The 22,659-nt window shown below is 45.6% G+C and overlaps 1 protein-coding gene across 1 annotated transcript in view; it reads right to left on the bottom strand.

The window, feature by feature from the left end:
- LOC147899511 (uncharacterized) overlaps positions 1-22,659 on the bottom strand; it is a 64,886-nt gene that overhangs the window by 6,294 nt on the left and 35,933 nt on the right. The window contains exons 5-6 of the mRNA XM_087378693.1: positions 16,055-16,108; positions 15,862-15,939 (exon numbers count right to left, since the gene is read on the bottom strand). Of these exons, the coding sequence (XP_087234819.1) occupies positions 15,862-15,939; positions 16,055-16,108 (132 nt within the window). The remainder of the gene's footprint in view (positions 1-15,861; positions 15,940-16,054; positions 16,109-22,659) is intronic.

Genomic DNA, 22,659 nt, shown 5'->3' with positions numbered 1-22,659 from the left:
CTGACACACTGTACCGTGCTCAAAGAGGCATAAAAACAGTAATTTCAGACTGCTGCAGTTGCTCAACAAGTGCTTAACAGTGCATAATCATCTGACAAAGCACAAACACTGCTGTAAACCCTGATGTACTGACTGTACTGATCACTTCTCCCACCTCAGATGAGGTATTGCACTGAGTTAATATGCATAAACCACTTGGCAAACACCCAAAAAAAATGACACTTCAGCCTGTCACACAGCCTGCAACAGAAAATGGGATAAATCCCAAGCAATCACCCTTATACCAAGGGGAGAAAATGCATCTGAAGATCTCTGTCGGTAACCCAAGTGCTATCAAACAAAGTCTGGGCAAAAGCCCCTTGATCTGACACCTGAATCAAGTGGAGAACACCTCAACACTGAGGTAGCATGCAATATGAAAATCTCTCTGACAAAATCATCCACCAATGGAATGCATATACTGCCCTGTGTAGAAATGACATACACAGATCCCAACGTACAAACACTCAATGAGGAACCTTTTGAGCACTGTCAACGATGGACAGTTAGGGACCGAGTAAACTCGATGCGCCCTGGCCAAGCGTGGCTCAACTGAGGTTCTCTGAGTGTGGCACAAGAAATGTGACCTGCAAGAAAATGTCACCTCGACACTGCGGAAATCAAGACAAATATGTGCTCTCTGGCACCACACTGCCTCAAGGCATACAATGCATCACCTTCCGGACAAAAAGCCCTATGATCTGCTCACCTGTAAGCTGAGATTCAAACCCAGTAAAAGCATGTCCTCTTGCAAAATCAAGGCATTACCTTCCCAGAACAAAATAGCTGTGCAATCAACCACACACTGTGGTTCTCTTCACCTCAAGCACGAGATGAATGAAAGTACTTGCTGTACTGTCAAGATAACACAGTTTTGTGAACTGAAAAAAAAAGACCCTGAATCAAGAGGAATGAAGAGCAGAATGCGCTTTCACCTCTCTTTCTTCCCCAAACAAAGAAAATGTACTCCCTGCTGCAAAAATAGGAAGCAGCTCCCTGTACCTGCACTGTGGAGATCCGTACAGATGTACGGCTCCTGTACGGAATCCCAGAAGAGGGAAAACAAAAAATGTCGAAAGGTGTGGCGGCGTCGTTCGTACAGCTGTACGGCAGTCCGTACGGTCTCCCTTGGTGTAGTCTGTGCGACGCCCGAAGGGCTTAGCAGCTATGCAGCTGCTATGCAGCTGTAGCAGCTGCTGTGCAGCTGCTGGTGTGACGCAGTGCCGCCCTGCTGCTGTCAGCAGCTGCTGTACAGCCCGCGACCGCGCCACAGCCCGCGACCACGCCACAGCCCGCGATCACGCTCGATGCCCGCGCTTGCTCCCTGAACAGATCCGTGCTGCTCGAAGTCCGTCCGTACGGCTGTACGGACGTCCGTACGTCCGTACGGCGCTGGCTAGGTGGAGGTCGAGGGAAGAGGTCGAGGGTAGAAGGGAAACCTTGCTCTGATACCAGTTGAAAGGGACTGACGGGGGAAGAAGAGCAAGAGAGAGAGAGTGAGAGAGAGAGAAGACTCAAGGTGTGCGGGTGTGAAGTGATGAGCCACACCACAAACTCATTTGTTTTTATTAGGATTAGGTTTACCCTATGACTGTCTTAAGACAGTCATAGGTGTCCTATCTTTAATGAAGGGTTGGCAATGTGCCTTTACCCCAACAGGGCATTGTGTCCTTCCCATCTCCAAATCTCATAAGGCTACTAACATGCACTAGCAGGACAGCGTGGCAACTGTATTGCCTACTTGGGTAGAGCTTTTTCAGCCTGTATGGGCAACATCTATAGACTCTTTACTACATTGAAAACAACCTAGAACATGCACTGCTAAATGTCCGGATAATATTTCTGCAGGTAGAAATGTTGGGTGCAGGAAGCAATGGAACAGGAGTGGAGTGCGGGAAGCAAACAACAAGCTGGAGCAAAGCGTTGTTCTGCTCAAATGAATAAGAGGGAAATACAAAGGGTGGCCTATATGGCCCCCAAGTCAACCATATGGTTGACCAATGAAGTCAACTCATAGAGCTGACCTGACCTACAAGGCTCATACCAGGGCTATGTGCTAACAAACCCCCCTCCATGGTATGGCTGAAGTATCTCACGACTACCAGGAAACTACATCAAGGTTGCACATATTCGTCCCAGAGGGATATAGCAACCTATGATGAGTACAAAGTGATCCCTCACGTAATAAAAGGAACCAAGTGTAAAGCATGTCGAAATGCTTCAAACTCGGGCCATGGTAAAGCCTTTGTGAAGAGAACTGCCAAGTTGTCCTCGGTGGGAACATAGGACAACAAGATGTCTCCACCACACAGTCGCTCGCAAACATAGTGATAGTGGACCACAATATGCTTTGTGTGTGCATGAAACACTGGGTTTCTAGCAACCGCCAAAGCACTCTGGCTGTGAGTGATCGTAGTAGAGTCGGGCTGAATGATACCAAGATATAGAAGTAACTTGCAAAGCCAAATGCACTCTACTGTAGCTGTGAAAGCTGCTCTGTACTCAGTTTCACAACTGGATGTGGCAACTGTAGGCTGTTTCTTGTCAACCAAGAGATGCATGAAGCTCCAAGCATAAAACAGTTGCCGTTGTGTGACACCCTAGTGTCATAACATCCTGCCCAGTCGCTGTCTGTAAATGCATGCAAAACGAGTGGGGCCTCTGAACCATATAATAAACCCAAATGCTGTCTGGCCTTCAAGTATCAAAAGACCCCCTTCACTGCTTGCCAATGCTGCGTACTAGGCTTGTGCATGTACCTGCTGAGGTGGGAAATTGCATACTAAAGATCAGGCCAGGTATGACAAAGGTATATAAGGCATCCAACAGCCTGCTGATGAAGGGATGCATCAAATGGTGGGCTTCCATCCTCGGAGGAGAAACGAAAGCCACGCTCCAATGGAGTAGAAACTGGCTTGCAATCCTCGAACTGAAAGCAATCAAGGAGCTGTCCAATATACTTGGACTAACTCATCATTATACCCCCCTCAACATATGCAAACTGTATGCCCAAATAATAGTGCAACCGGCAATATCTATCATGGCAAAAGACTGCTGTAAATCAGCCTTGAAATCTGCAATTTGTTCCATATGTGGCCAAGTGATAAGCATATCATCCACATGTAGAATCAGAATTAAAAATTCTGATGCATTCTTTCGAACATATAGAGTGCCCTCAGTTGGGCTGTTCTAAAAGCCACGAGCTGTCAAAAATGCATGTATCTTCGCATACCATGCCCGGGGTCCCTGGTTCAATCCAGTGAGGGCTTCTCTAAGCCAGCAAACCATGTTTTCACAACCCAATTGTTCAAAACCAGGTGGCTGAGTGACATGGACCTCTTCCTGAAGATCACCATGAAGGAAGGCAATCTTGATGTCCATTTGATGAACCTCCCACTGCCAATGAGATGCCATCGCAATAACACACCTGATAGTAGTAATGCGTGAGGTGGGAGCAAAGGTCTCCTCAAAGTCAATGTCATGATGTTGTGCATAGCCCTTTGCAACCAAGTGGGCCTTGAGGCGGTCAAAACTGCCACCATCAGCTTTCCTTTTCACCTTGTAGACCCACTTTGTGCCTATGGCACATTTGCCTACTGGCATGTACATTGATGAATAATACCCCGAGCTGCCAAAAAATCAGAGAATTCACGGGACATGTACTCTCCTCCCCTGTCAGTGCGTACAGTAAGGAACTTGTTCCAAGATTCATTTTCAGCCATGGCAAGCCAATGTCTGAAGCATCGAAACACGTCAGATTTGGCCTTCATGCCATATATCCAAGCAAATCTGGTGTAGTCATCCACAAAGGTAGAAAAGGTAGCCCTCAAGAGATGCTGTCCGCATCGGCCCGTACACATCACTATGCACAAGGTGAAGCTTCTTGGATGCACCAACTCTCCCATCCTTTGGATATGAGAAACGGTGCATTTTGCCCAACAAGCATCCCTCACAAACATGTTTAATCGGTACATGCATGGGTGGGAGAGCAACCGCCATGTTTTGTGAATGCATTTTAACCAAGCTTCTGTAGTTGAGGTGACCCAACCTCGCATGCCATAAGTGGGATTCTGAAATTACAGATTCAGCCACCAAATTTGCCTCTACAGCAAGTTGTTTGTCGTAAACATCAAGATGATATAGCCCAGAAGAAAGTGACCCAATAAGTACTACGATGTCATCGTACCGGTTGTCATACACGGCACATCTACGATGAGGTCCATGAGCATGATCGTATCACCTGAAACTGAAGTGACCTCGACCTAGCCAATCCCTTTCACGAGATATGATGCATTGTTGGCACATGTCACTGTGCCACCATGTGGAGCAACCCCCAATGTCTGAAAGAGTGATCTGCAAGAAGCGATGTGCTTGGAAGCACCACTGTCGAAGCACCAATCTGACTTAGAATCTAAGACAAACAAGGCTGTAGCATGCTTCTCTGGACGGTACTGGCATGTCACCGTGAAAGCCCACTCATGGTGAGCAATGTTTGCTGCCTCATGACCATGATCTGGGGCAGCAGCAGTAGTAGTGACAGCAAGTCCCTTTTGCTGCTTTTTCTTTTCAGAAGCGATGCGCTTTGCGACATTCAAAAATGTCATGTCCTGGCTTCCAGCAATAATTACAACGTTTGCTGTTTTTCTTCTTTGCATCAGACAGGGCGGAATTAGATGAGTGTCCAGCAATAGATGAGCCCCAAAAGGCTTGGGTTTGCTGTAATTTTGCCCGTTCTTTTCCTTATTTTTTGATTTGCAACAAAAGCCTGACTTGCAATTTGAGAGGCAGCACGATTTGTTCAACTCTGCTCTTCCTGCAGAAGAAGGGAAACAAGCTGGTCGAAAGTATAAGTGTTGGGATTGTCCGTGGCAACCAACCTCAATGTAGTAGCAAACCCTTGGTAGGACACAAGAAGTCCATCGAGTGTCCTAGACTGAGCATCTAAAATATATTCGTCCACATTAATGAGCTGCTCTTGAAAATCCTTGATTTTTGTGATGTATGCATCCATGTTGTCCCCCTCTTCCATTTTGACATTCTCCAATTGCCTGCGTAAGAAAGCAACACGAAAGCAACACGTGCCTCATTGCGAACTTGGTAAAGGTGAGCCAAGATGTCCCTTGCAGCCTTTGATGTTTTGCAAGACCGAATGTGAGGAATGATGTCTCTTGACTGAAAAAGCAGTGATAGAATGTGATTGGGCATCTCTGCCATCCCATCTAGCCTGTTCGGGTGTAGGTGGTGTGGCTGGAGTAGTTGTATATCTAGAGGTGGCTGTAACAGCTGCACCAGCGGTGGCAGTTGATCGAGACATGGCTGTAGCAACTGGCACCAGCTGTAGCAGCAGCAAAAGTGGATGCCATAGAGGAAGGTCGAAGATCCGATCCTGAGACAATACCCCAAATTTTTTTGGCAATCCAGCAAATGTTTCACCACGTATGACCACATGGGATAATTGGGTCCATCGAGGTTGTCCTCAGCTGAGAACATACCCATCTAATCATTGCTTCCCATGGCAAAAATAAATCCCTGAAGGAAAAATGTGCGCTCAAGAGTAGCCTCAAGGCTTTCACTGCAAAATGAGCTGGCTGTCCAAAATGACAGCAAATATCAGGCAGTGACCAACCAAAAATTGATTGCTCTAACAATGAGCTAAATGCGCATGCTATCCCCAAAAATATGACCTGCAAAACAATATCTGTCCCGTCAAAGAACCCCCCTGCCAAAGATAGCTGTCCTGCAAAACTATCAGCCCAAAACAAGGGGAAAATGTCTGCAAATGTATGCAATGATCAATTGAGCTGTAAATGTCCCAGATGGAGGCTGTGTGCCTCAAATCTGACAAGACAACAAGCCCAAATCAAGGGGCAAATGCATAATATACCAAATTGCGGTGAATAAAGCAAATGTCACTGCAATGGGCAGCAAATCTAGCAAAAGCCCCAAAACCTGAGAGGGCAAATATGCCAAAACGAGGGCAAATGGGAAAAGCCCCAAATTGTGTTGCAGTTGCAATTGTGATTCGCAATTCCAAGCCAATGTCAATGTTCATGCATGTCAATGTCTACCAAATGCCCAAAAGTGGCTGTGCCAAGCCAATACAAAAATTGTCAAAACCCCTAATTTCAGGAAGGGCAAAACTGTCAAATTTGGGGCAATCTTTGCTAGTTGCTGCTGCTCCTCGACTACCTTCCTTTCCTGCCCCCACTCAGCCTCCTCCTGCCTCCTTCCCTCCCCGCCCCCCTCTCCTCCCTCCTCTCAGCTCCCTCCCTGCCTCACCTCTCCCTCCTTGCTCAGCCCCTCTCCCCCGCCCCCTACCTCGCTGCTCAGCCCCTCTCCCCTGCCCTCTACCCCTCTCCCACGCCCTCTACCCCCGCCCCCCTCCCCCGCTTCTCATGCCCTCTCCCCCGTCCTCGTCCCCAGCCTTCTACCCCCACTCCTCAGCCCCCCTACCCTGCCCCCTACACCCGCCTCCTCCCCTCGCCACTGCAGCCTCCCTTTCCCCGCCCTCCCTCGGCCCCCTTGCCCGCCTCCCTCACTTCTTCAGCCACCCCTTCAGCTTGACTCTCCTCTCCCCTCCTCTTCCATCCCCTCTCCCTTCATCCTCATCCTCACCATTCTTCCTCCATCCTCACCCTCCCCCCTTCATCCCCTCCCTCTACCTTCACCCTCATCTCGGAACCTCCTCTGCCTTCACCCTCTTCCTAAGCAGCTTGTTAGTCGGGCGGTGCTCGACGGTGTTCGAATCGTCCTTTCCACCTTGATTGACGATGGTTCTGCCTTCAGCCAATCCTCGCCCACTTCCACCGACCACAAAAACCATCACATTCTCAAAAGACGAGTTGCAGCAGCTCAAAAAAGATACAGAGCAGGAGAGCTCAACACTTATCTTTGCTTGCATCCATGAGTCCCACCCTTCCAGATTACAGGCCAAGGATTGGATGCTCGCCGCTTTACCTGGAGACCTCGTAGGGCACCTCACAGATGTTCGTCTGCTTGGTCGAGGTTTCTTTTAGGTTGTTTTTTATTCCCCGGAGCAGCAAGGACAATGCTTCAGGCCAATCCTTTGGCACTGAGCTCCAAGAGGATCCTCTTGACACCTTTCTCATTGGGCTTTGACCCTACCGCGAAAACCATCACATTCTCAAAAGACGAGCTGCAGCAGCTCAAAAAAGATACAGAGCAGGAGAGCTCGACATCGCTCTTTGCTCGCATCCATGGGTCCCACCCTTCCAGATTGCAGGTCAGGGACTGGATGCTCGACACTTTACCCGGAGACCTCGCAGGGCACCTCACAGATGTTCGTCTGCTTGGTCGAGGTTTCTTTCAGGTTGTTTTTGATTCCCTGGAAGCAACAAGTACAGTGCGTCAGACCAATCCTTTGGCACTCAGCTCCAGGAGGATCTTCTTGGCACCTTTCTCGTTGAGCTTTGACCCTTTGGAGGAGGATGGCCGAACATTTTCACTCTTCCTCAAATTTCCCGACCTCCCTCAGGTATACCATCAACTCTCATCTTCCATTGGAGCCGCTTTTCGGATGGTCACCAAGATCCCCCCCCCTTCTTGGGATGCCTTCTTCGGCAACAGAGGCAATCAGATCGGACGGGGTACCACGCGTTAGGGTCATTGTCACTGACCCTAACCTTATGGATGACCACATCATGCTCCAGCGTCCAGATGGCTCCTTCTTCAGGGAGAGAGTCGAGATCATAGAAAGACAGGATCAGTGTAGGATTTGCAGGACCCCTAGGCACTTTGCCAGAGATTGCCCAAGGAAGAAAAAAAGCAAAAGGCCTAAAAGGTCCACGGGTGTTGCGCCTCCTAGCACCACCTCGGTTGGACCTACTTCACGTTCTACCTCACATCCTACCACTTCTCGTGCTGCTAGACCTTCCACCTCTCGCCCAGGACCGCCAGCTACAGCCTCTCATTCTGGACCTTCGTTTACAGCACGCACAAAACCTTCAGCACGTCCTCTTCCAGTCATCCCCCGTTGGGTGCCAGTCAGAGTTGTTGAGCCAGCTCTACATCTGGAGGCTACTGATGACGCACACGACCTTCGTTTACAGCGCGCACAGGACCTTCAGCACGTCCTCTTCTAGTCATCCCCCGTTGGGTGCCAGTCAGAGTTCTTGAGCCAGCTCTACATCTGGAGGCTACTGATGGCGCCATGGACCCTCCCTTACAAGTAGGAGATATACCTGCTTTAGTTCCTTGTGCTGATGAGGTTGCTCCTATCTCTTTAGATGTTCGTGTGAAGGAGCTTTCTCCTAGGGAGCAAGAATTTGCTGAAGCTCGTGCCCCTAAAGCAGGTTTTATTGCATATGATTAATCATGCTTCGCAAAATCAGCAGATGCCGCTTGCCTGGAAGAAAGGATTAGTTAAGCTTCTCCCCAAAAAGCATCCTCGTGAATATTTTGCTGATTGGTTGCCAAAACAGTGGTGGATAGATTTAAAAGGTTTTGTGCATGATGGTCTACATCCTACCTAATATGGCTTCATATCTCACAAGCATATCACTAACAATATTGCTAATGCCTATGTTGGGATAGAATATGTCAAGTACACCAAACAGATGTACCTTTGCTACAAGTAGACATCGCCAAAGCATTTAACATTGTACAATGGGACTTTATCTCGCATACCATGCAAATCTTTGGGTTTTGGGAATAAAATGAAGCCTATTATTCATTGGTTGGAAAATGACAGGGAAGCAACCTGTATTTTGTCTGGAGACATTTCTAATCAGTGGACTCTACACCGCTCAGTGAAACAGGGATGCACTCATAGTGCTTTGCTCTATGCAATTGCTCTCATTCAGGGTTATATTGATGGCAGGGTTAAAGGCTGTGCTTTTACTTCCAAAATGCTCTTGGCTTGGAAAAAAATTCCTTCCCATCTTAAATGGCATGGTTGAGACTCTCTCGATGGAAATTCCTTGTGTATTGGCAGTGCATTAGTCAAAGGTGCTCAATCGCCCTCTTGCCTTGCAAAAACCCACACGCTCTTATTTAATTTCATCCAAAGGGTCAAGGCATCTATTACCGAACCCTGTAGTGCTATCTTTCTCGGATGCTACATAGTATTTTACCGGAACCTAAGCTAGAGCTTACGTAATCACTTATTGATTGGACCTTACAGCGCCACAATTCTATCACTCGCCCCTTGCGCCTCGCTGATATCTATGTGGCCATTTTATACAAAGTTCTAATACCTACTCCTTGGATTTCGTACTGGGGAATCAGCTTTGGTCCTGTAAACTTCCTCTCCGCCAACAATTTTTCTATGGTGAATGATGCTTGGTGTTATCCCCTTTGGCCACATCTTGGCACGTAGACATATTGCTCCTGCTACCTGTCACAGATATCTCGCTCTAAGGGAATCTTTTCTTCTATCATTGTCTTGTCACTCGTGACTTTCTGGCATTGTCCTGTCACTAGTAACTTTCTGTTTTTTCTACAGCAATGTTTCCGAGCCCGGTTTCTATTGCTTGCTTTAGCAATCAAATTTGGCTCTTCGGCATTCACCCTCAGAGGCCCGAGTTTGACCTTTCTTTCACATGGATCCAATATTGGGATCTCTGGACTCTATGGAAAGACAAATATCATAGAGTCTTTGGAGAGTATTCTTCTTCCATGATTCACTATTTCTAAATGTCGCTTAGGCAATTCCCTTTATGATTGCCTCTCTGCTCGTCCGATAGATTATCTGTCTATTTGTCTTACAATGAAATCTTTTGATATTGTAATAGCAGGTCCTCTCTTTGAGGACCACTCTTTCTAACATAAGGATACATGGCTTTCACCCCCCCCCCAAAAAAAAAAAAAGTGTGTGTGTGTGTGTGGGGGGGGGGGGGGGGGGGGGGGGGATTGAAGGATTTGGTATGTGTGTGTGTGTGTGCGTGCGCGTGTGAGATTTTGGAGAGAGAGAGAGAGAGAGCAAGAGAGGGTGAGCTTGAGAGCTGAAAGCTTGATAGCTTGGTTGCAATAGAAGAGTGTAAAAAAGTACAACTGAAAGAGTTAGAGATAAGGTTTTGTCCTAGTGACAAAACCTTAGTAGTCACTAACCATAGTTAGTGAACTAACTGCGGTTAGGGGAAAAAACCTCTTAAAGAAGGAAAAGTGCCCCCTAACTAGCTTATTAAATCACATTGGTCACTGCTGAATTATATCTATAATTCTAACACCCCCTGCAGTGCCAATGTCATGTACAAGGCTGATCAATCACCAAACGGATATAAGTTCAGGGCACTGCGAAATGCCTCAAACTTTTCACGTGGTAGTGCTTCGGTGAAAATATCTGCAACGTTGTCATGTGTGGACACAAAGATCATACTGATCTCTCCTGCATGCAACTTCTCTCTAACGTAGTGATAGTCAACCTCAATGTGCTTCGTGCGAGCATGAAACACTGGATTCTTTGCCACTGCAATGGCACTCTGACTATCAGTGAGAATTGGAGAAGGACCCTCCAAAGACAGATGAAGATCAGCAAATAGATGTCGCAGCCAGACACATTCAACTATTGCTATGAAAGCTGCCCTGTACTCAGCTTCACATGATGAGGTAGCCATTGTAGATTGTTTCTTGCTCAGCCAGGAAATGCAAGATTTACCCAAAAAGAAACAATTGCCACTAGTGGACTGCCTAGTGTCATAATCACCAGCCCAATCTGAATCACTGTAGGCATGCATCTGCAAGTCACCCCCCCTGGGAAATAACAAGCCAAAAGACTTCGTGCCCTGCAAATAACGGAAGATGTGCTTACTTGCTTGCCGATGCATAGTTTTTGGGCTGTGCATGTACCTGCTCCTTGAGATACTGCAAACTGAATATCAGGTTTAGTGTTGCAGAGATATATGAGGCATCCAACAGCCTGACTGTAAGATGTGGCATCAACTGATTCTCCTGCATCATGCATTGTGAGTTTCAGCCCCGGCTCCATGGGAGTGGCTATGGGCTTACAATCATGCATGTTAAATCTGTCCAAGAGTTTCTGCACATACTTGGACTGAGACATAACAGTGCCATGTCTCTCTTGAGAGAAATGGATCCCCAAATAAAAGTGAAGCAGCCCCAAATCTGACATGTAAAAGGTGGTCTGCAAATCAGCTTTGAAATCTGCAATTTTATCTTCATTGGACCCTGTGAGCAGTAAGTCATCGACATAAAGAAGGATGACTAAAATGTCCTGCCCATCCATCTTGATGTAGAGGGTGCTCTCAGTAGGACTATTGTGCAGCCCCTTGCTTGTCAAAAAGGCATGAATCTTGGCATACCATGCACGAGGGGCCTGTTTCAGCCCATACAAAGCTTTGTTTAGCTTGCATACCTGAAGTGCATTTGCTGTAATTTCAAAGCCTGGAGGTTGTTTGACATACACCTCTTCCAACAAGTCTCCATTTAAGAAGGCTGTTTTTATGTCCAACTGATGAACATTCCAGTCAAAATGTGCAGCCATTGCAATAACAGATCGGATGGTGGTCATCCGGGATGTAGGAGCAAAAGTCTCCTCATAATCTATGCCCTTTTTCTGAGCATAGCCTTTAGCAACCAGCCTTGCCTTGTATCTGTCAATGGAGCCATCTGGCTTCCGTTTCACCTTGAAAACCCATCGTGTGCCAATGGCATGTTTACCTGGTGGCAAGTCTACAACATCCCAAGTCTGATTTTTTTCAATGGACTGCAACTCATCGTGCATGGCATTCATCCAATGCACATTGTCCTTTGCTTCTTCGAATGTTGCAGGCTCCTCATCAAGAAGAGTACCTGCATATGCTCATTCCACTGAATTAGCACCTTCCATGTGCCTTGTTGCACTGCGAGTCCTGCCAGGTAATGGAGCATCAATCTTACTCTCCCTGAGAGTCTGTAACAGCAAGTTTGGGACTGTTTTTGCTGCATGTATGTCTGCAATTTCTTGCTGCACCACCTGTTCCACTGCCTGTGGAGGTGGCAAGACATCCTGTGGCTGAACTAAAGCATCGGGAGGTGGCTGTAAATTCTGATTTGCATTAAAAATATCAGCAGGGGAACCCAAGGCAATGGGTAGCAACCCCTCAAAAACATCCTCTGAAGAAGAAGGCATATGAAATTCAGCCTGAGTGTGAGCTGAATTTTCTGCAAATATCACATCTCTACTAACAATGATCTTGCGTGTAGCACGATTGTAGAGACAATACCCCTTGCTTTCTGCACTGTACCCAACAAATATGCACTTAATTGCCTTATCTGACAACTTGTGCCTAAATTCAACTGGCACATGAGCATATGCAAGGCATCCAAAGACTCGGAAATGATCCACTGAAGGCTTTCTCCCATTCCAGACCTCATAGGGAGTTTTTGTTTTCAAAGCCTTAGTGGGAGCCCGATTTAAAATGTAGTTGGCACACATCAGACCTTCAAGCTAGAATTTGTGAGGCATGTGTTTGCTTTTCAGCATACATCTGTCCATCTCCATAAGAGATCTATTTTTCCTCTCAGCTTTGCCATTTTGCTGAGGGGTCAGCCTCACTGTGAGCTGATGCACAATACCCTTCCCTTTCAGAAAAGCATCAAAATCTGCAGACAAGTATTCCCCACCTCTATCTATGCGCAATGTCTGTATCTTGAGTCCGGTTTCATTTTCAACCATGGCTGAAAAGTGTTTAAACACCATGAACACTTCTGATTTGCGCTTCAACCCAAAGACCCAAGTGAAATTGGAGTAATCATCAATAAAGGTAACAAAGTAGAGATGACCACCCAATGATGGAGTCCTCATGGGACCACAGACATCACTGTGTATAAGCTGTAATTTGCGTACAGCTTTAACTGAACCATCCTTTTTGAAGGGGAATCTATGCATCTTGCCTAAAATGCACCCTTCACAGGCATGTGGAGGAGGTATCTCAAGAGGTGGCAATGCATCAACCATAGAGTGCTTCTGAAGTGTCATCAAGCTGTTGTAATGCATGTGGCCATATCGGGCATGCCATAATTCTGCATTCTGCATGGCAGCAGTAGGGGTAGAAACTGCAAGAGCATGGGCTGCTCTTTTCTCAAAAAGATCAAGCTGAAAAAGCCCACGCAGCAGAGTACCAGATAATCTTAAGGCATAATCATTTTCCCTGTCTCGGACAGCACATTTGTCATCCTCAAAGATGACCTGAAATCCAGGTCTGTTAAGAGTGGACACTGAAAGAAGATTCTTGGTGATACCAGGCACATATAAGACATGTGAAGTGAGGTGGACTGACATGGAGTCACCCTCTTCCATATGTGTATTACTAAACTCTCTTTTCAAGAAAGATACCCTTGCATCATTTCGGGCTGCATACATGCTTTCTAAGATATCCCACGCTGCCTTCGAGGTCTTACACGATCGGATATGCGGAATGATAAATCTTTTCACTGAAAGAGAGATGCATGACAAAGCTAAGGCATCCCGTGAATCCCATCTATTCTGCTCTGGTGTAGTGGCTATAGCTGCACCACCAACTTGTTCTGCAGCTGCACCCTGTGGACGACCTCTTCCACCTCCTTGCTGAGGAGGGGTATTAGGTGCCATACCTACTGGTCGGATCTCACCCCCATTCACATAATCCCATAAATTGCGAGAAATCAGAATATTGCATACCATAAAACTCCAGAGGGAGTAGTTGGTACCATCCAACTTGTCTTCCTGTGACCCTGCAACGAAAACAACTGATGCACGAGGCAACTTCAGCGTCGTACGGTTCTGCTGGTACGATTGTACGGATGGCAACGTGTACAATTGTACTGAATGTACGGTTAAGTTGTACGGACGAACGCCTTGCTGTGTACGGTTGTACGGACGGCCTTGTACGACAACTGTACGGATGAGCTGTACGTTTGTACCGTCTACGAACTATATGACGAGCTGTACGGACGACGAAGTCGACACGTGCAGGTACGGACGAGCTGGGAGACAAGCGCTGGTACGGCGACGCAGATCCAGTACGGGATGTACGGAATGTACGGCGGGAAGCGGTACTTCAGTCTATTGTCGCTTGTACGGAGGTACGACGCAGTTGTCACAGATGTACGGCTACAGTAGTACGACGCTGTACTGATGTGTGTGGGCATCGCGGGTACAGTACAGACTATACAGAATCAGTCCATACAGATCTGTACGGACGATACGGCGAGCTGGAGGACAAGAAGAAAGGAGCAGGGAGCAGGATCAACCTGCTCTGATACCAAATGTGAGATTTTGGAGAGAGAGAGAGAGAGAGAGAGAGAGAGAGAGAGCAAGAGAGGGTGAGCTTGAGAGCTGAAAGCTTGATAGCTTGGTTGCAATAGAAGAGTGTAAAAAAGTACAACTAAAAGAGTTAGAGATAAAGTTTTGTCCTAGTGACAAAACCTTAGTAGTCACTAACCATAGTTAGTGAACTAACTGCGGTTAGGGGGAAAAACCTCTTAAAGAGGGAAAAGTGCCCCTAACTAGCTTATTAAATTACATTGGTCACGGCTGATTTATATCTATAATTCTAACAGCGCGTGCATGTGTGTGTGTGTGGGAAGGGTACAGATCGAAGAATTCACATAGACAAGAAGAAAGATTTGCCAAAAGTTTACCTTAATTTGAAAGCGCAAAGACCTTAGTTGGGTACCACTCAGTTACTAAAATGTGAAGGTAGCCATAGTTGCATCCATACGGGTACGGATGGATTTTCCATGCGCCATCCGTATGCCCATACGTACGGCCTTCCGTGCGAGGGTTTCTTTTCTTTTCTTTTCTTTTTTGGGGTGGGGTTTTTTGTGGGGGGTGGGTTTTTGTTGTTGTTGTTGTTGTTGTTATTTTGGGTGTGGTAAAACCGCTTTTTTTTGCACTATTCTAATCCATACGTTGCTAATCCATACTCCGTACACTGTTGGCTGACTTTGGTTGTGGTTGGCCTCAAGGATGGTCTCAAGGAAGAGAAGGATGAGGAGGAGGAGGATGGCACTAATGCAAATGATGATAAGGATGAGGATGAGCAAGAGAATGAGGATGAGGATGCACACTGCAGCTTGAGGCTTGAGCCTCATAGGGTGTGAATCGTGATGCATTTCAATTTTCAGCTTTATTTCTGGGCTGTGGCAGCCTTTTCCTCTATGATGTTTTGCCTTTGATGTTTCGGTGTAGTACCTACTTCCAAGTTTCTACTACCTTTGATCATGATGTTTGGTGTAGTATTGATCTATCATTGACACTATGTATCAGAATCCAGATTCCACTTGACTTTGGTCTCTGGAGGGCCGAGGCTGGACTCTTTGAACTTTCATGAATCATGACTTTTAATATTAATACAAGTTTGAAGTCTGAAGTTTCAATTTGAAAGTTTGTAGCTCTATGTCAATGTAATGTGTACAATGTATATTTTTCTAAATGTTTTTGAGTAAAATTAGGGTCACGTATGTTTCATACTTCCATACTCGTATGATGTATGCGTATGGTAATGTATGGAAAAAACTATGAAGGTAGCCTAGATCAATATGATTGTGGGCAGGAATAGTGAATTTTCAAACATACACAGTCTCGCCACAGCACTTGTAAGAACATTACGTTTTGCAGTGTGCGTTTGTCTTAAGATTCATGCTGTACTTAGTTAACGTAATTTATGGGCTTGTTACAATCTAGTTGACACGTTTAGAGGAAACGTAGCATTCATTTTAGCAATGACATTCTAGCATCAACTAGCCTTGTCAGACTAACACTTTCGTAGTGAAAGGTATATCAGCTATTACTGTCATTTTAACGCAGTGAATGCAACCACTAATATCTCAGTTTCAAATTAAACAAAAAGCAAAACAAATAAGTTAGTTGTATGACATTACCTCATGCATGCCATTCTGTTCCTTATTTAGCCCATAAGAGGAAGCGACTCTGTCTAGTGACTTAATCTTGTTTTTAACCTGCACAATAAGTATACATTCAGAAAATGCAATGATAGAAAAGCATGGTAATCATCTCCAAATCAAACACCAAAATCTAAAGCCTAAGCAACCACCTATTATCAACTTTAACTACCTGCAACGCCCTTTCAACACGTTTGCTTGGAATATCCAGCAGCTTTGAAAGGTTCTGCATGTACAAACAAGTGTTCAGTTAGTGCTTGCCAAATTGATGAGTGAAATTTGGTGCATCATTGACTTGTAGAATGTGATAAAATATAGATTAGCAGCAATTAAATAAATAGGAGAGATGTGTCACCTGAATTTCAAGTATAAGCACGAGGCTTGTTATTTCCCAGGGGGGGTGACTTGCAGATGCATGCCTACAGTGATTCAGATTGGGCTAGCCTTGGAAAAGGCTTTTCCTTGTAAAAAGGAGACTCTGAAAGTTTTAAAGGCCTACCGTTCAATTTAGATATTTTCAGAAATCTTGTTCTAAAATGTATTTCTTGTAGTTTGCTACTCTGTAACTTACTACATTGGAATGCTACATTAAGCTTATCATTTATTGCATTTGTTTAGGACTTGTTCTTCGATACTCCATCCTCATGTCATGGGCCTTGGCACCCTAACTTATACTTCCGCAGATGTGTGCCCACATTCTAGACAAAAAGTTGCAAATTATGTGAGCCCTGTATTTGTTATGCCATCTGCAAAAGTGCCTATACCGCAACGTAGGGAAAAGCGTACCTTAGCAATGTCCACATGATGATAATTATTGGCCCCACCTCTGAGTCCCCATATGAGGAGGACAAAGGGGTGATAGATCTATAGGTTAGGCAGAGGTGGTTAGCAACTGCAATGGTCCTCAGACGGAGGTTATTGGAATCAGATTAGTGTTGCAGATAATTATCCACTTTGGAAGATGAAGATCCGGAACCACCTTATGTTGAGGGTGTTTTGGGAGTTGTATTGGGAGATTACAACAAGAATAGAGCAGAGGCCCCAAGACAAAGCATGCTGCCGGGGTGGTGGTGACACTAACAAATCCTGTAGCAGTCTAAGGTTGGGTACTACATGATGCAAAAGCCCTAACCATAATCATTTGCATGACAATCCTACTACATATTCAGCTTGTGGACACAGTATAGGACCACATTACAAAGATGAAGATAGTAAGGATCCAGCTCTCAGTAGTTGGTCAACAAATGGATTAGTCCCAACTTGCTAGGCTTCTACTTTGCATGCTCCCCAGGAGCTACAAAGGTTTTGTAACCACAATAACTGCAGAGCAATGGTCAGCACCCAATGGAGACTCCAAAGGCAACAAGTCGGAAGATTCTTAAAGAAGAACTATTAGAAAATACCCAATAGAGGGTACACGCAGCGGAAGACTTATAGTAATGCCCAGGAGCTCACACAGTGTGGTGTGGGTGTGGAATCACAAACTTCTTTACTTATGTGCATAAAATAGGTGTGCAGACTCATCAATAGACAATGAACCAGCCAGATAGAGAAACCACCAAAATATATATTTCCGTCCAAAACTATGGACACAATACAAAAGAGATAGATCCAGAGTCCCACCAATGGTGTGGTCCTCTGATCTTACCACAAGGTCCTTCTCCTATCAGCTGGCTATCTCTAGACTTGAGCCCGCGTGCTCCACCTCGAGCGTAAGTAGACTTTCCATCCAAAGATCTCAGCACCTTGCTGCCCTAATAGACAGCCTCGGCTCAGCCCCAAGTGAGCTCAGTCTGCAGCAACTCTGGCCCTGCTTTGCCTCCTGGATGTAGGCCCAAAGATCAGGCTTCTGCTGCTCCTCTGTTTGCTGACTTGCTGGATGAGAAATGAGGCCACAAGCCTCTCCTTTTATAGGCCCCAAGGGCCCCTTGAACTAACCGACCAGCCAGCCCTAAATGGGCCGACTGGCTGGTCTGTAGCAGCCCTAACCAACCGACCAGTTGGTTGGCTGGTTGGCTGCCTATCCAGCCCTATTTAGGGCCCTTTGCTGTCCCTTTGTTCTATGCAGGGTCCAGCCCCTTTGCTGCTGCTGTCCTGCCACCTGCCAGCCCTGCTTGCAGGCCATAGACCTGCCCATATACTTTGCCAAGGACCCCGTCATGCAAGCGCCTCTGCCAGGCCCTTCTCCAGTGCTGTACAGTTCCGTACACCCTGCTGATGTCAATGCCTCCAAGGATCTGCACAGTCCCGTACAGCCACGATGCTGTCCCGTACTGTTCCTTCAGGGATCCTCCTCTCTTGGCTGTGAGGTGCTGCCCATGTGGCAGCCCCCTCCCTCTCTCTTCTCTGGGCATCTTCTGCCCTAGGTCTCCCTCCCCCACGCTCTCCTCATATGGGGGCTTACAGATGGGGAGGTGACCATTCCAACAAGAACTCCTTAAGTTGTGAGAGGCTACTACATTTCACAAAAAACCGCCGAAAGACGAAGGTGAACTTGAAAAAGAGTCCTACAATTCTAACGAGTCAAAAGGAGAAACGAAACCAAAGGCCGCCGATGTCGTCACAGAGGATCTCTTTGCACTCAAAATAATTAAGAGGTGTTAATCACTCGCAATGACAGATGAAGGAGATGATTGGTACGTAGACAACGGACCCTCAAAGCACATGTCAAAGTCAAAGAAATGGTTCAAGAACCAAGCTAGTGTTAGGTTTAGACCATCTGTTACAGTACGTGACAATCGAAGCTACCCAATCAAGGGTATTGGAAGCATCCCATTCACAACAAGTACAAGTGAGGATAAGGTATTGACATGACAAGAACAGTGTGATCATGTCCAAAGTGATAGGTAAGGCGGTTGCTCAAGGCATTGAAGGACTCTACAAGATTAGTGCAACGATGGTATAGCAAGATGCAAGAATGTCCAAACTATGGCATGAGACGTTCAAGGACATCAAACACTAGCTCCGAAAATAGATGTAGAAGGTAACCATGGTGGTAGACTTCCAAAGCAACACGAGGCATCATTGGCGACAAAGGCCACCAATCATGCCACTGAGCCACTAGAGTTGACTCATTTTGTCATTTGTCAACCCATGCCTACGACATCACTTTCTAGTTCAGAACACGGACATCTGAATAACACGAGATCGCAAAGTAAAAGAGTCGAACAATTCTAGAGACACGCTTGAGCATGCTTAAAGGTAAAAATGTTCCAAGGTCCTTCTCGCCAAAGGCAATCAATATGGCTATCTACTTACTAAACCTAAAGTAATCCTGGGAAGGACACTTCTCGGAATACTCCAGAAGAAACCTGTCATAAAGCATTTAAGAGCTTTCGATTCTGACGCATGGGTGCATGTCCATGAAGACAGCAAGAACAAGATGGATTCAAGAAGCAAATCTTGCATGTTTGTTGGATACAGGAAGAGTCTAAGGCTTCTCGATTGTATGACAAAGACTCACAGAAGGTGTTGGTCGGTAGGGACATAGGAATTGAGCCCTATCTAGACAATGACACTCTCATCGCCCGCATTACCTGACGGTGTGCAAGCTCAAAGAAAATGAAGCGAAAGCAGGTTTAGCAAGTTCAGGATTGGAAGTAACAAAGACAAAACCGCAAAAGAAGAAAACTCTACAAAGGAGAAAAGAGCATCACGTTGGCACATGAAGACCTTGGAGGACTCAAGGGTTACAGAGATCCCTGAAGCAAGTTTAGATAGAGAAAGAAGGCCTTGACAGACTCAGAATCCTTTATCAGTGAGCTACGAGCTAAATTAGTTACAACCATATGCATATGTTTACTTTTCAATCGTTTACAAACATTGTAACATACACTTATGATAAGGTCAAACATATCTCACCCTGTAGGCCCAAAAAATATTTAAAGAAATATTACGTTTCTTCTTCTTTTATCATTTTTGCATGTTTTGTGAGACTTTACTTTGTGTTATTTGACCTTTTTTAGAGACCCACATGCAACATTTGCAAACCCAGTTCATTGTTAGAAGTTGTCACTGACCCCCATATGAATGGGGCAGGTTTAATAAAACTGGTTAGGGTAGAGACATACCTAGAGCATACGCATGTTCTAGTATGCTCTATGGCTTGCAATACATGCTGGTGTACTCTATCGAACATTGCGATGGACAAAATCACACCTGCAACAGATTCGCAGTAGGGGCCAAGTCTATTTCTAGGCCTAGCATGACCTAAGAGGACATCAAATGTATGCAGGTCAACAGACCTGTTGTTCAGTCGAGTCTGGAAGACCAAGGTTGGCCCGGATTTGCTTGGGTCAGTCTGTTGTACTAGAGATTTAGTAGTGGTTTGATGTGTGAGTGCCACGAGTCACCATGGGACTTATCGCATATGAACTTGGTGCTAGTATGCGTGTGTGTGTGTGTAGCCTATAAAGGCTTGTACTTCACTTGTCTCATTTGATGATGATGAAGAATGAATGAAAGTGTTTACATTTGAGTATCACTTCTTCTCTCCCTAGCTTATCTCTATCTCACTCTCACCATGTTTCTAACATGGTATCAGAGCAGGTCAGTCCTGCCCTAGCCTGCCCTACCACGTCGTCATCTTCTCCACCCTAACCCTAATTCTGCTCAGCTTCTACCTTCTTGCAGCCGCCTCCTTCCTTCAGCCATTTGCACCTGTTTATGCCTTCACAGCCTGCAGCCTCCACTCCCCTCTTCCTTTCACCTTCATTCAGGTCACTTCTGAGCTATAAGCGCCTATTACTGGCTGGTCGTTGTGTTCTCAGAGGCACCTGCACATGAGGTTTTCATCGCCAAAAACAGCCCTTTATTGCTGCTGCTTCATAACCGAGTACCTGTGAGCATTCTCTGCAGTACGTCGAGGTCTTTGAAGACACTTTCGAGCTGTTTCTGGCCTTCCAGCACACCTACAGCAGCCGATTTTCAGACTAATGTCCTGCTACAGCATTTCGGAGCTGTTCTAGGGAGCCGCCTTTCACATAGACAACCTGCTTTTGCACTTTGGAGTGCCATGGTAAGCTGTTTTGAAGATTTCGGACCTGCTGCAGCACTTCCAGTACGCCCACAAGTGCTCATCTTTTGGTTCAGTTCTGCATGTCCGGCAACTTGCTGCTCTTTGATTCGGGTTCACATTTGGAGCACCACTAGGCTTCTATATCTGCCCTTTTGCACACAAAGTTTGCTATTGTGTATTGAAGCCCTAGACCAGCCCCTTCATTTGCTGGTTATTCATTTCTTGTAACAGGGCTAAGCATTGGCCACCCCTGTCTCATCACCCCTTACTCCTTTTCCAATCAAGATGCTCAATTAAAAGATGGACCAAAGTTAGCGACAACCTGTAACGTAAGTAATCAAAATGAAGCCAAGGCAAAATCAGAGGCTCCTTCATAACTTTCACTACCAAATGTGGCAGAACTGAAAGTGTCTATACAACAAGAATAAAACAACCCAGAAAAAACAAACTAGAGCTGCTCTAGCTTCCCACTGCTTTCCTCCTAGGAATGCAATACAAGGAAAATATGTCCAAGGATTATTCCAAGCTAAACATTGCTGAGGAAAAAGTCAGCTTGCTGCTTTCAGAATAAACTACTGCTTGCGATGGGTACCCAGTTCAAAACCACACCAAAACTAGCACAGCGCCAGCTGTTACAAAACTGCAAACAATGTTGAAGTTCAAAAATGAGCTACCCCAAGCCATGGCACGACCAATTAAATCACATCAAAACACCACAAGCGGCCTCAGCTATGCAATTGTGTAGACTGCACATGGCCTTCAGGATTTTATTGAGGAAAACAGAATCCATGTTCTGAGCTTCAACGGGTGCATGTAAAAATTCATGTTTTTGGTCCATATAACTGTATGGACAACATCATGCAAGTGCAGGAATGCTGAATGACTGCCATAACTGAAACTGATTGAAACCAGCTGAAATGTACTGTCTCGTTCTGCAGGCTGCTTAGAAGAAAAGTCAGCATACACTTGTGTAACAGCTATGAGACAGTGGGTACACTTATGAAAAGGCTATGCAATGCAATCCACTGATCTACACTCGTGAAGTGGCATATAAGCTGAGTCCTAGAAAAATGTTACGCTGCAAGGTACCCTCCAGGACGGAACATGCATGACCCTTGGGAAAAACGCAACAAAGAAGAGAAAAGTGAACAAAAGCCTTGGCTTGGATACCAATTGAAGCTTACAGGTCCAAAAAGAAAGTAGGAGAGATTTGGAGAAAGCCATACAAATGAACTGAGCTAAACGAAGATCAGAGTACGAGTTCGTTAGTATATAGAGGCCTAAAACGTAATCGGTATATTTTCCTTTTGGGGCGCGCACGCCGGAAGGGGGGGGGGGGGGGGGGGGACTGTAGGTCCTTGTGAAGGGTCCATTCCATTGTATACCCTTTGCTTTACTTGTATCTAAGCCTGCTGTATCGTTGCAATGGTAATTTGTGGCTGTTTGCAATTAGTTACACTAGAGAAAGTTATTCAATACCTACATTGGTCTCTTAAATGTGCAGAAAGAGCATCTTTCTAGAGCGATCCTCTTATGTGAGAATCATCTCTGGTATAAGGTAGTAAAGCACAATGAGTGACTGCCTGAAAGGGGAGACTACAGAGGACTCATATTATAGAGGAGAAAATATATATACCTTTGTAAGACTAGAATAAGTCCAATCATACAAATTTAGATTTTTTGTTGTTCTAAAGACCAAAAATCTACACACAAAATAAAAGGGGAAATGAAAGAGAAGAAAAAAGAGGTAAACAAAAACT

The sequence above is a fragment of the Dipteris shenzhenensis genome, chromosome 8 (assembly GCF_047967505.1).
Source record: "Dipteris shenzhenensis isolate YYH24624 ecotype China chromosome 8, Dip_SZ_1.0, whole genome shotgun sequence".
NCBI lineage: Eukaryota > Viridiplantae > Streptophyta > Polypodiopsida > Gleicheniales > Dipteridaceae > Dipteris > Dipteris shenzhenensis.
This window is presented reverse-complemented; position numbering and strand designations above follow the sequence as displayed.